This window comes from Trichosurus vulpecula, chromosome 9, assembly GCF_011100635.1.
Source record: "Trichosurus vulpecula isolate mTriVul1 chromosome 9, mTriVul1.pri, whole genome shotgun sequence".
Lineage (NCBI taxonomy): Eukaryota > Metazoa > Chordata > Mammalia > Diprotodontia > Phalangeridae > Trichosurus > Trichosurus vulpecula.
In genome coordinates, this window is record NC_050581.1 from 152255118 (window position 1) to 152269435 (window position 14318).

At 42.4% G+C, this 14318-nt stretch overlaps 1 protein-coding gene across 3 annotated transcripts in view; it reads right to left on the minus strand.

Annotated features, from left to right (window-relative positions):
- ATG7 (autophagy related 7) overlaps positions 1–13808 on the minus strand; it is a 244062-nt gene extending 230254 nt beyond the window's left edge. Inside the window, exons 1-5 of one of the 3 annotated variants that reach the window (XM_036738091.1) lie at positions 13773–13808; positions 4792–4984; positions 4268–4322; positions 1478–1595; positions 43–120 (exon numbers count right to left, since the gene is read on the minus strand). In XM_036738091.1, coding sequence (XP_036593986.1) covers positions 43–120; positions 1478–1595; positions 4268–4322; positions 4792–4969 — 429 coding nt within the window. In that variant the 5' untranslated portion in view covers positions 4970–4984; positions 13773–13808. Of the gene's footprint in view, positions 1–42; positions 121–1477; positions 1596–4267; positions 4323–4791; positions 4985–6521; positions 6580–13772 lie in introns of those variants that run through there. The other 2 variants (XM_036738093.1, XM_036738092.1) reach the window with 2 other exon arrangements.
- Positions 13809–14318: the final 510 nt, after the last annotated feature.

Below are 14318 nucleotides of genomic sequence, written 5' to 3' on the forward strand. Positions count from 1 at the left end.
ATGCTTTGTGTCCCCAGAGCAGCAGGAAATGCATTTACTTACAGAAAATGTCAAGAGCAGGAACTTGTTAAGGAGCACGGGGTTTTCGAGAGCAGCGCCTGATTTTATTGATTCCCAAATCTGTGGTAAGAAAAGAAAGGGTCAAGGCAAGGAAGAAGCAGGTATCTCTGAGCTTTCAGCTCTCGTGTCAAATACAAAACTAACCAACAAAAGAGCAACAGGGGATGTGGGTTTGTTCAGGGACCTACATCTCAACTGTTGGCTCTGCTTTGTAGCTCAATTAAGGGCCTGGCTTAGAAGTTATGAGCACTTTCTATTAAGTACCCACTACAGCAAGGAGGGCAGGGGGGACAAAAACCACTCCCACCTTCAAGGAGCCTACAAATTCTTCAGGGACGGTGGGCAACAGCATCAGAGAAGGCTAAATCCTAGAGAAATACCTGGCCAGGCCCCAGCATTCCACTGACCCCCACTTTGACCAGAAGGAGAGACCTGCCATCTGCCTGTTAGCCTTTCCCCTCCTCAGTGGTCAACAGTCTAGGTCCAACTCCAAAGCCCCTCCTGGCCCAGGCCCTCTGCTCTGGTGCAATAATCTACGCAATAATGGAGTGAGGCCTGGGGGCAGAAATAACCTGGCTAAAGACTGGAGTGTAAGGTACTTCAAAAATACCTCCCCCCTTTATGATCATGCAAGCCCTAGGACTCAACAGACCCCTGCCCTGACCATCAGGAAGATCTAGAGACCGGCTATCTACCTGTCAGAGTACACTATAGGCATTGATTCAGCAGAACAGTGGGCAGATTTAAATTACTTTTCTCTCTCTCTCTTTGCTGAATCCAGTGTAATTTGAGTAAATAAAATGCTTATATAATGTGACTCCATTATACATTATTATACCTTCCCCAACTCAGAAGAGAAACAAACATGCAACAGAAAAAGGCCACAGATTCCATTTCTTTCCTTATTTGGGGAAAATTCCTAGGTTAATAAAATATGCTTCCATTTGTTTCACACTAAGCAGATCCATCAAGTTTTTCTCAGGAAACTGGTTATCTACAGAGACTAGGAATACCTCTTTCTTAAGAGAAATTTAGCTCACTCCCTTTCAGGGACGAACAAGACAGAATCCAAATCAAACCAGGTACAGAATCTAAGTGTAGTAGATATTGGTCCAAGATCCCAAGAAGGACCCCAGCTTGTCGAAGAACGAGTTTCACTGGACAACTTCCTTCCCACCAATTTCTGGAGTACCCAAGGGCGAACATCAGGAAACTAGTGGTTAGACAGCTCTTTCTTGTACCCCCACCAACCCACCCCACACTAGAGTTGGAGCTCTATGATAATAACTGAAGAGTAATAGATCAAAATAAAAATACTATGTATGAAGCACTAGGGCAGGCCTTTACACTTGAGCTCACAATTCAATAGAGGCCAGGCTAAAGAAATCCTTAAGTGGGACACTCCTTTAGATCTGACCTCCTCTGCTGTTTTTTCCAGAAGTAACTTCTTATCTGAAGTTTTGAAGGACTCAAGAGTGTTGGTGTTAAATAGAGTTCCGATGGCTGGACAGCAGTGGGCTGGGGTAGGAGCATTCCTAGGGAAGAGATAAAATGGTTACTACACAGGACCCTGACCACCAGCACTGGGGATGCTCAAGTGTTGCCAAGAGGGGTGGAGACAGATCACTCATTTTAATTTTAACAGTTTTTTGACTTACTCTTCCCCTAAAACCATTGCTCAACAGTAAAGAAATTTTGAAAAGTTATGAAAGAAAATAAGCTTCCGACATAGTGGAATTAAACCAAACAAACAAACTTCAAGACTAGCTTCTAAATGAAAGGAGCTAGACTAGATTTAATTTAGATAAACGTCTACTATACTTCATGTTCTGGGCTTTGCCCATCTTTAATGACAGTCTATTCCTACTTATAAATCTGCAGGCTGTTTCTCACTATATCTTAATTACTGCAAAAATAAATTAATAATGAATCCTTGCTTGATAAAGGACAGAGCTTTAGAATTTAATTTAATTTTGGCAAGATATCATAAGAATTTAATAATGGAACAAGAAGCTCTGGAAATCCTGGAAGGCAACAAAGGATACAAACATATCCTTAAAGATCCTAATGATGACAAACACCCCCTTAGATTGAGTTTTGTTACTAAATTTTGCAACTTGATTGGGAAAAAAAGAATAAAACTCATGATTTTTGGAGAGGCAAAAAAAAAAAAAAAAGCAGAGATTTCTTTTGAAACTCCTTAAATGAAGACCTATGCTCAAAAACTGTTTATTAGTTGCTAGGGTCAATTAGATGTTCCTCAACAGTCTCTAACTACATCTCCCAACAAACTCATTAGGCAAGACTGCTCAGATACTAAAAAACATAGTGAAAAAGATTCTTCTAGTCACTGCTGGAAACTTAAATTCTTAAACTTCTTAAATGGTCCAAACCTGTTGCCTCTACAATTCTTCCCCATCTATTCTCCCTCCTAAATCTGTGGCAACCTAGCTTCCATTGACACCTATTCCAATGACCCCCACACTTTCAAAGGGTAGTTACCAGTAACTTCCAAACTTTCCATGCCTTTCCCCAGCTCTCATCCTACCTGCCATGGTTATACTGTATAACACTGGTGCCCATCTTGTCCTTAAGACCCTCCTACTTCCTGAGCTCCTGTAATACTAGATTGGACTGGTTCTCCTCCTGACTCTGAACTATCCTCTCTGGTTCCTCTTCTCCTTCCCCTTCAACAACCATGAGCATTCCATAAGGTTTAGTCCCTGACCCTCTGCTCTTCCTGCTTTATAATCTTCTTTAGAGACCTAACTAATCTACTTCATAACCATGGCCTCAACTATCACCTTCAGCATCTACATAGATAACTGTTAAAAACTACATTTATAGTCTTCAACCTCCTCCCAGTCTACAGCTTCACACCTCCAGCTGCTTGCCAGGCACTTCAACCTGATCATCACCTCCAACTAAATATGTCTAAAATGAAATTTCTCATCTTGCTCTCAAAATTGTCTCTGCCCCTTAAATTTCCCATTTCTGCTCATGATGATACCATTCCTAGCAGGCTTGAAACTTTGGAATCACTGACTCCAAAGTCTCTGGCTCCTCCCCATAATCACAAACCCTTTCAAGCTTTTTCTTCACCACTGTCCTGGAATAATGGCCCAACTCACTGTCAGCCTCAAGGGAAGCTGATGGAAAGAACCCTAGATCTCCATCTAGGAGACGTGGTTTTAAATCTTGGCCAGGCTATTGGCTGCTCTGTGATGTTAAGAAAGTGTCTTTCCTCTCTAAGATTCTCCTCATCAATAAAACAGCCATAATAATACCTGCACTGTTGACCTCACAGAGCCACTGTGAAGAAAGCAGTTGGTAAAACAGATCGGTTCTCATTCTCTCTTCTCTAATCCACCCTTTATACCACAATCAGACAAATCTTCCTAAAATTCCACTTTCATCACAACTTTTCACATCACAACATCACAACCCGAAACTTTTCAACAGAGTTCCCGTCCAACTTTTTTGCTTGGCATTTGATGCCCTTTACTTCGACTCTTCTTCACCTGAACCCGTCTGGATTGGCCTGCTGACCCTACTTTGGCCTAGACTGTCTTTGTGCTAATGCTAAAGTTGTTCCCTGTCTGAGATGCCTTCCCCCTCCTCCTTCCTGCCCAGGTCCTGTCCCTCCTTCACAGTCCGGGGCAAGTCCCTTTCTCCTCTGTGAAGCCTTCCTTAACCCTCCCAGCCCAGAGTGATTCTTCTCCATTCCTATTGGTTATGTCTTGCTTTGTGAAATTTCTTATGCTGTTATTTTTAAATGGCATTTAACTTTTTCATTTCTCTGGGCCCTATCTTCCCAACTAAGCAGTAAGTTCCAAGAGGACAGAAACCAAATCCAACATTTCTGCATCCGTCCCAGGGACTAGCACACGGTTGATGCTCAATCAATTTTGAATGATGGTTGTTTACAGCAGAAAAAGCCAATTAAAGTACAAATACAAAGGCCCAACATTTGTTGAAAGCAAACTGGGAGGAAAGCCCAAGTTTTAATTAAATGCATGTTTATTGAGCATTTCCCAAGTGCCTTGGCCTCTCTGAGATTTCCGAGAGTGGACAAGTGTCAAGTCCCATAGTCCCAGCCTACAAGGGGCTGACCACTTCCCTATGTGGCACACCTCCCATAATGACAGACTTTATATCATTAAAGACAAACCATATTGCTTAGTTCAGATCCTCACCATATACTCACATATCAAAAGCACTAAACTCCAAAGTCAAACGTGCTGGCAGGCCAGCTGAATCGCCTGGAGAGAAATAAGGGCAAATTAGTAAATGGGCACTCATACAAGTGAGCTTGTCCGCAATCCTGCTCTTTTTTTCAAATGAGATGATATTGGTTAAGTGCTTAGCCCCAGTGCCCGGCACATAGTAGGTACTACATAAATGCTTATTCCCTCTACCCACTCATTCTTGATAGATAAATAAAGCCAATCAATGACATTTTATTTTAAACCACACACCTCATCTCAGTCAATCTCTTCTCTACCTTTAAAAGAAAAGCAAATGTCTTGGGTTTTGTTTTTACTTTTCCTTTGTAATATGAGGGAGGGATAAAAATGAGTTTTATCAAAAAACAGAGTACAAGAAGAGAAAGTGAGGGTACTAAACTACATTTATGATTCATAAACTAGAAAGCTGATTCAAATATAAACAAAATTTAACTATATACTTGGAGGAAAGCAAGCCATGATAAAGAAGTTTAGGGTAACCTACCATTATAATAATAGCCCTTAATATCCTTTGGTGCCTCATCCAGGCGATACTCATTAAGCTTTTTCTGGGTCAGTTCATGCCAGAATCCAGCATCCAAGGCACTACTAAATGGAGCAAACTGCAACTTGGCGAGTCCACAGCCTGGGGAATGACACGCCTCACCAGCAGCAGTGGCCATTCTTTATTCATAGATCTGTATTTGAGAAATACATACAAAAACAATACAATCCTTATGACAAACAGTCTCACAATGTACTTTATCAACCCAAATTTTTTTTAAAAACACTAAATTTGTAACCAAAGCGATCAATCAATCAACATTTCTAAGAAGAGGAAGCAGGGTATTGTGGGAAGAACACAAGATTTTAAGTCAGAAGACTCGGGTTCAAGTACTGATTCTGTTCCTTACTGCCTCAGCAACCTTGGGAAGTCTATTAACTTCACTGGATGCAAGCTTCCTCATCTACAAAATATGGGGCTTGGACATCAAGTGTTCAGAGGCCCATGATTTTTTAAATATTTTGATAACCATATTTTAATATTAGTTTCCTTTGTAATCCTATGTATTTTATTTTATGCATCTGAAAATATAATCTTCCAGGAAGACATCCATGGACCTTGCCAGATGGCCCAAGCCCATGATACACAAAAAAGTTAAGACTTCCTGGACCAGATGATCTCTAAGGACTTTTCCAGCTCTAACCTAAGCACCTTGTTCTATGTTCTGTTGGGTGCCTACTATGTACCAGGCACTGGGTTGGCAGTGCTAAGAACACAAATACAAAAATGTGCCTGGCCTTATACTTGGAGAAAGTTCCTTACATCACAAGAACAGATTAAAATGGACTATGGGCTCCATTGGGCCTAGATACATGAAATGTCTGTCTACACCAGGATGAGATTCCAGTTTTCAGGCTAAAGCATTCTCTTCTACTCTTCTCACTTTTCAGTCACTGCCTACATCCCCTTTTAAATTAAATATTAAATATTAAATTTTATTAAATTTCATTAAATATTTACTGCACAACCAAGCACTTCAGATTCCTTAAAACAACACAGTATATAGAATATATAAATGTAAGTCATTATTTCTACCAGATGGGGGACTTGGGACACATACGTGATTTCACTGAGAAAATAAAATGTTCTCATACCCAAAACAGTTAATAATAATGATGATGATAGCTAGCACTTATACAGCGCCTATGTGCCAGGCACCGTACCAAGCATTTTACAAATATTGCCCCCTATGATCCTCACAACACCCTTGGGAGGCAGGTGTTATATTTTACGATTGAGAATATTCAGGCAAACAGATGTTACATCACACAGATAACAAGTGTCCAAGGCTACATCTGAAACCATAAGTTCCTAGTTCCTGGCCCAGCCATCTATTCAACAGACGCAGAGCTGCCCCCAAATCCTTGAGGGTAATTACTGCCAATGTCTTTCAAGTATCAGCGATTTCTAATCAGATCTAAATAATAAGGAAGCAACAGCAATTATCAAAAGAAGAGTCAAGAAATCTGCAAAACAGAAGAAACAGAAAGAGATGAAAAGGCCACCTCTAAATTCCTTCTCCCCAGGGACAATCAGCATCTTCTTCCAGCACCACGCATACCCAAACTCCCAACTAATAGTAATAATTTTTCATCTATTTGATAACCTCTGACCATTCGATTTTACTAGTGCTGAGAAGCCAAAAAAAGGAAAAACAAAAAACGACTTACTGCTCAACACAACACTACAGCTGGGAAGGATATGAATTAAAGGAACCACTTAAAAGACTAGGCTTCCACAATAAGAAAGCGATTTACATAAGGGAGATTTCTTTTAAACAGGACGAAACCATTTCACAAGAGAATGCGCTCAGTGGTTGAAACCACTGGCTAACTCCACCCCACTTCTCCAAAATTTACCAGTTCTGAGGAAGGCCTTGAGCAATGATGAGACCATGTGATAATCGCCTGCGCATTGTGAATCCAAATGTGTTAACACAAAGTCCATTTGTCTCACTGAATAGATATGTCTATTGATAGATAGACATATATGTGTGTGTACATGTGTACACACACACACGTATATATAATATATATATGTATATATATGTATATGTATATGTATGTATGTATGTATGTATGCATTTTTTCCCCTAATTTGGAGGAAAAAACCCAAGAAGCAATGACCAGGTGACTTTTTGAGTAAAGACCTGGGTTAAAAGCCTGGCTCTGCCCCGTAACACTAGTGTGACTTCGGACAAGGCACTTAACATATGGAAGACATCAGTTTCCTTATCTGTAAAATGAAGATAGCCACTGAACCATGTGACCTCTGAGGCCATTTCCAGCCCTAAATCTGTTCTTCTGATAAAGTCCTAGCAGTTAAGCTATTTACAAATGACCAACCTGCATCCTACCTTTGCTTGCTCTTGATCTGAGGGCTTGGCATGGGCTGGCCTTATGTGATGGCTCACTGGCATACTGTGCAATTCTGGCTGTATGTACTCTCTACTCTCAAAAGCCTTACTTACATTTATTTTAAAAAGAGACAAGCAGTACAGTCAGACAAGACAGAGACTGATAACAATGTAAGCACTTCAAAGGTTTGTGACCTATCCTCTGATCAATCAGCTACCATTTGTTCAGTGCCAGCTATATGCCAAGCACTGTGCCAGGCATGGGGGATAAAAAAAATCAAAACAGTCTTGGCTTTGAAGGAGCTTACGTTGCAAAGGGAGAGACAAGTAGAAGTATATACAAAATAGAGACAAGGTGAGGAGTGGAGGCAAGGGAAGATCAAGAAAGGCCTCAAGCAGGAAGTAGGTGGCTTTTGAATAAGCTCTGAGGGAAATAAAGGACTCTAAGCAGCAAAGGTGAGGGTAGAGCATATTGCAGGCAAAGGGATAGCCAGGACAAAGGCATGAGGACACAGAGTCACATATTAGGAGCAGACCACAGAGTGCATAAAGGGGAGTGATATATAACAAGGCTGGAAATATAGATTGGGGTTGGACTATGAAGGGCTTTAAAAGCCAAACTGAGGAGTTTATACAGGATCTCAAAAGTCTTAGAGCAGTTTTAAGCCTTTAAGGCTTAAAGATCTCGAAGGCAGTAGGAAACCACCAGAGCTTTATGGGCAGGCACGGTAAACCACACTAGTATCTTTGCCAAGAAAACTCCATAGACATTACGGTCCATTATGGTTGGACATGACTGAATGATAAAAACAATGAATGGGCTGGGTGATGGACAATGTATTGTCTGAGGACCAGCTTAGGTAAGGCTGCATTACATTGGCCATAATGTTTTTTAGCTATAGCTACCCTTTGAGGCTATTTATTAAGTTACCAAGTGGTCATAATCTGCTCCCATTCTCCACCAAGCTCCTAGAACAAACCTGTTATGATTGCTATCTACACTTCTTCCTCCTCTTGTTCCCTGTCCACTCTCACTTGGTGCCCTCCTTAGCCCACATACTTTTAATAATTTTCTCTTTTCACATAACTCCCAGTTCTATGTTTCCAAGCCTAGTCTCTCACCTAAGCCAGAGTCCTGCTTCACTAACTTCCTCGTGGATATTCAAGCTGAACGTTTCACAGGCAGGTAACATTCAACAAATCCAAAGTAGAATTTACTGTTTTCCCCCAAAACCTACTCCTTTTCCCAGCTTTTCTATTTCTGTCAAGGCACCACTGTTCCTGAAGTCATCTAAATTCACAGGCTTCATGTTATCCAGCTTCAGGGTTTACAAAGCACTTCTCCTCACAACAACCTTATGAACTTGGAAACAAAAGCAACTCCTCTCACCAATGGCCATCCAGGTCATCGGCATTTATTGAGAGTAACCTCTCTCCAGGAGTGTTCCCCTCCTACTTCCAAGTATGATTGCAAAATTAAAACAACAAAACCCAGCCATAACATGACACATCAGTAAGAAGAAACTAACTTGTATAACACACGGGTCAGACTGATTTGGTATGGGCTGATTGGCAACCCTGGTCCCAAGGGCTTGCTTTATTTTGGTGATGTGGCCCACGGGGAGTCTCAGGAAAGGTTAGAGCTATTATGTATGCTGGGCTTCAGGAATGGTGTTTTCTTAGGTTGCTTCTGTTTCCTAGTTCACAGGGTTGTTGTGAGGGGAAGAAGTGCTTTGTAAACCCTAAAGTTGGACAGAAATGGGAGTCACTCTAGTGCATGGATGCAAGAATCACAGCCTAGGCCCTTGCTGCAGGGCTCACAGTCTGATTCAGACTCTGTGACCTTGAAAGAAGCCGACGTACCTAATATTTTTAGGTGCTCATGCAGGGACCCACAGATCCTTGAAGTGTAAGCAGCTTGTGGAAGGCAGAAAGCAAGTCAATTCAAATTAGTGTATGCCATGAAAGAAACCTTAGGTGAGAATGAACTTTTTCTACTGGAAATTTTGCCCATCTACAAAACTTTCCAATGGATATAAGGCAAATGATAGGTTGAAAAGTGCCCAGATGAAAAGTATGTAAGGAAGGAAAAAAAAACATATATTGGAGAAGACAACTTATTTTATCTAGTGTCAACTGGAAGAAATGCATTACTTTGACTCAGGTACCTACATAGAATATAATTTCTACAAGTTATTAGCATTTAGTAACAAATTTGGACAATATAATAGCATTTTGGTTTTATGGGCTTTAATATGCATATTTGCTAGATAGAAGCATTTCCTGTAGTAAAGATCTGTCTCTTAATTGTCCTCAGCAGGGCTCTAATGGGATAAAACAAGGATTTCTGGGAATTCCTAGGAACAAAGAGTACAAAATGAGCAATAATCTTAAGAAATGTCTTGTCCTTTGGGGGAACCTAGCCAAACTTGCTTCCTCTTAAATCATGTGAAACCACTTCTTCAGTGAGAATGGCAGAATCATAATAATTTTCCCAAACTACATAGGGAGTGTAGGATATCTCCACCTGGATACACCACAGGGATCTAGTGAAGTCTCCCCCAAACTCTATCCCTTAACTTCTCTGTCTCTGTTAAAAGCACTGCCATCTTCTTTCACTCCATCTCGGCCACATAAAGGAATGGTCATACCCTTGCTATGAGAACCATTCATAACTCTTCCACTTCCAAGATCCAGAACTCAAAGCCCTCTCTTCCTCCGACAAACTCCTCAACCTCTTCCAACTCTTCCAACCATTTTTGCTAACCCAGGCCATCACTCATACATTAACCCCAGTTCCCTGTTTAGTTTTGACCTCAAGGTTGACCAATCTGGCCATATACCAAGTTATTCCTTTTTTTTTTTGAGGGGGGAAGGCAGGGCAATTGGGGTTAAGTGACTTGCCCAAGGTCACACAGCTAGTAAGTGTTAAGTGTCTGAGGCTGGATTTGAACTCATGTCCTCCTGACTCCAGGGCCGGTGCGCCACCTAGCTGCCCCAACTATCAGTTATCCTTGAATTTCTTATCCCCTTGTTCTGTCTCTAGTCATGTCTTGCTCAGTCAAGGACTGGATTACCAGCCTGCTGTATACTGCTGAGTTAACTACTAATCAAAATTGGCTGACATTGCTATGTAGCAATCTTTTCCTTCTTCCCTGATTAGCAGTACTCTCTCCAGTGATGACTCCAAACCTTAGCCTCTCCTCAAACCAACTTTACCACTTCTTCCTTCCTCCCTCCAAATCACACATCCATCAGGTTGGCAAAATTGAAAAAAAAAAAAAAAGAAAAATGACAAATGTTAGATAGGCTGTGGGAAAACAGGTACATTAATGTACTGCTGGTGGAGTTGTGATCTGGTCCAGTCACTCTGGAAAGTAACTTGGAACTGTGGCCAAAAAGCTATTCAACTGTAGGTATCTTCTGACCCACCAATACCACTATTAAACCTGTACACCAACAAGATCAAAGAGAGGAAAACGACACATACGTACAAAAATATTTATGACATCTGTTTGTGGTAGCAAAGAATTGAAAACTGAGTGAGTACCCATCAATTAGGAAATGGCTAAACAAGTTATATGAGAAATGATGAAGGAAATGGTTTCATAGAAACCTGTGAAGACTTGTATGAACTCAGGAGTGTGAAGTAATTAGAATCAGGAGAATTTATACAATCATAACACTACTATAAGACAATAACTTTGGAAGTGAACTCAGTGCAGACTGAGGCAATCTTTTTGGACCTGGCCAACACAGTAATTTGTTTTGCTTATTTATACATGTTTGTAACAGGAATTTTGGGTTTTTTTTTGCTTTCTCAAATGGGAGGGGGTGAAATAGAAGGGCAAAAAGGATCTTTGAGAAAAAGACAGAACCAGCTAAAATTGAATTTGAAAATAGAAGAGGACTCTATCTTCTTTGCTTTAAAAAGAGGCCATCCATCAGACTCCTTTCTCCTCCCCTACTCTATTCAGCAAAATGCCTCTTCATTATCCCCAATTCTACTCCCCTTTTTCCAGTTTCTGACAAAGAAGTTTTTGTCTTACCAGTATCAACCTTCTACTTGTATGCTATACTCCTGACCCCATTGCAAGGAGTCTCTAGAACTTGCCCTTTATAGCATTCCAGCCTTCTTTCATCTTAAATCTCTCCTTGTATGGTGGTTCCTTCCACATTCCTAAAATATGCCTGTTCCCCTCCTACTTAAACATTAGACACTTGCTTGACCCATACTCCCTCAAGCTGTTATCCTCCCCTTTCTTGTTCCCTCCTTCCCTTTGCTCTCTCTTTTCCTTTTCCCTTCTTTCTTTCACAACCAAATTCCTAGAAATTATTATTACCTTACCAATGGAATGAAACTTCTCTCTCCAAGGATAAGAGTGATCCTGTTAACTGTTAAATCCAATGGCCTTTTCTCAGTCCTCATTGAAAGATCAAGATCTTTCTGTAGCTTCTGACTGCCAACCACCCCCTCCTCCTGGAAGCTCTCTAACCCCTTTAGCTTCTATTACTCTTGGTTCTCCTTCCTGACCATTCCTTCTCATGCCCCTTTGCTGGATCATCCTATTACTCCTACCCACTAATTATGGGTGTCCTCAGAGACTATCCTGGATCGCCTCTTCTCTATCCATACTCTTAGTGATTTATCTCATCAGCTCCCATAGCTTCAACTATCCAAAACCTAATAAGGAGCAGCTGGAGGCAGAGTGGACGGAGTGCCGGATCTGAAGTCAGGAAGAACTGAATACAAATCGCACCTCAGGCGCTTAGTACCTATGTGATCACTGGGCAAGTCACTCGACTTGTTTGCCTCAGTTTCCTCAATAAGAATAAAACAAAGACAATAATTACCTCCCAGAGTTGTTGTACCAAATGAAATATTTTATAAATGCCTAGCACATAGCTGGCACTATATGCCACCTAGTGTGCATGTATACATACACACTAACACACATGAATGTCCTAAAGGCATTGCAACTCAATATGTCCCAAAACTGCATTTCTCAAAAAAAAAAAAAAAAACCCATCTGAACTTCATAATTTCTTTATCTCTGTTATGGGCACTCACTACCTTTGTTCCAATCCAGATTCCAGAAACTCTTCTCTCTCCACATCTAATTAATGGCTAGACTGTGTTGATTTTACCTCCATATCTCTCATATCTATCTATTCCTGTTACAGTCTCTTCCCTAGTTCACTCTGACATCATCTCTCTGAATGACTGTAAAAAGACCCTTTGGCATTCCTATATCCAGTTGTCCCCCCTCTAACTTACCCTCCACATAACTGTAAAATTGATACTCCTAAAATACAGATTTGATCATGTCAAATTAATAAATAAGCATTTACTAAGCACCTACTATGGGACAGCCTCAATCCTAGAGAAAACCATAAAACACAAAATCTTCAGCCTGGCATTGAAGATTTCCAAAGCCCCCACTACATATCTTTCTGGAATTATTTCATATGCTTCACATAACCAAACTTTGCTGCTGGCTGTTTCTCCATACACAAACTTCTACCTTTGTACAGGTGGTCCCCTCATGTCTAGAATGCACTCCCTCCTTAATTCTGCCTCTCTGGGGTATCCATCCAGGCTATGGTTAGTACTCTCTCCCTCTTGAAATTATTCTGTATATATTTGGAATGCAAGGAGAATTCCCTAAACTGTAGGATGAGGATACAGGAAAGTGAACATTCGTTTGCTACTGTTTCAGATTCCACTTAAAGAGGGACACCCCTCCCCCCAAAAAGGGAGACTCGACCCACATTTAGGAGTCCAACGATTCATCCCCAATCGTTCACAACGGCGTGTTCACAATACGGGTGCCCCCCGCCGCAGCCCCCTATCAAAAGAAGAAAGTCAAAACCCAACAAAAGCCCCGATTGTCCACAGCTTCATCCGAGTTAAGTGAACTCCTCGGAGCAATTTCCTACAAAGTACTAACTTGGGTCATGTATCTCTGTGAATAGCCCTCACTGCTGCTTCTGTCTCCCCAGCTCTCTACATCGATGACAACTGGGACTGGACGAATGGTAAAGAAATGCCAGGGTTCGAATTCTACAGTGGTAGGAAAAAAAAAAACTTTTAAAGCCGATCAAGGGGCCAGGGCAAGCGAAGGGGGCGGGGCGCCCGGGGGCCCGGCATCCAAGGCCAGCGCGGCCCCTGGGCCCCTCTGAGCCTCAGTTTCCTCCGCTGTACAATGAGGAGCTGGACCAGATTGGCTCCGAGGTCTCTGCCCGCTCTGGACCCTTCGGGCTCCGAGGACTAGCTAGGCCAGGAGCGAGTCCAGGGGCTCGGGAGGACGCGGGCTGGGAGCCGGGGGCTGGGCCGGTTCAGGCAGCCGTATCTCCGTCCCTCCGCCCGCGAGAACGCGGGACGAGCCTCGGCCGAGGGCGCCGAACATACTCACGACCCGGACCCCAGCGCCGCCCTCTGCGCCCAGGAGCCCGAGCACTAGGGCTTCCCTTGGGTCTCTAACTGTCATGGTCACAGACACCTCGGCGACCCCCGACTCTCCCTGGGAAACCCCCGGCACTAGCCGGCCGGCGACTAGCTTACCGCAGCGCCTCTTCCCCGCGCTCCCTGATGACGTTTATCCATCCCGCCCCCCCTGGAGGAGAGGCCTGCGCTTAAAGGGGAGTGCGCATACTGCCGGGGAAAAGCGAGAGAAGAAAAGCAGAGGGAGAAGTGGGAGGGAAACCAGCCTATAGGGAAAGTGGGTGGGGCTTCGTGGAATGTGGGAGCGGTCAAACAAGGAAAGGCCAATCAAAAGAGACCAAACTCCGAAAGAAATGTACCAAACTTGTACCTGTCAAGTAGAGAGGTTGTCTTGGCTGCTCTGGTTCCAGCCCTGCCTGAGTCCCAGAGTGGTACAAGGACAAGTTTACTGGGATGAGAGTCATGTCCTGGAATCCCGGAGATGGCCACAATTCCTACCTGTGTCACAGTGTCAAAGTCACTTAACTCAGCTGGGCCTCAGCAGCCTCATCTGCAAAATGAAGGGGTTGGATGTACTTCTCTGTCTGGATTTAGTTAGCATCTCTTTGAAGGTGACTCATTTGTGTATCTAGTCGTGCAGTACTTTTCATGACTCCATAGACCATT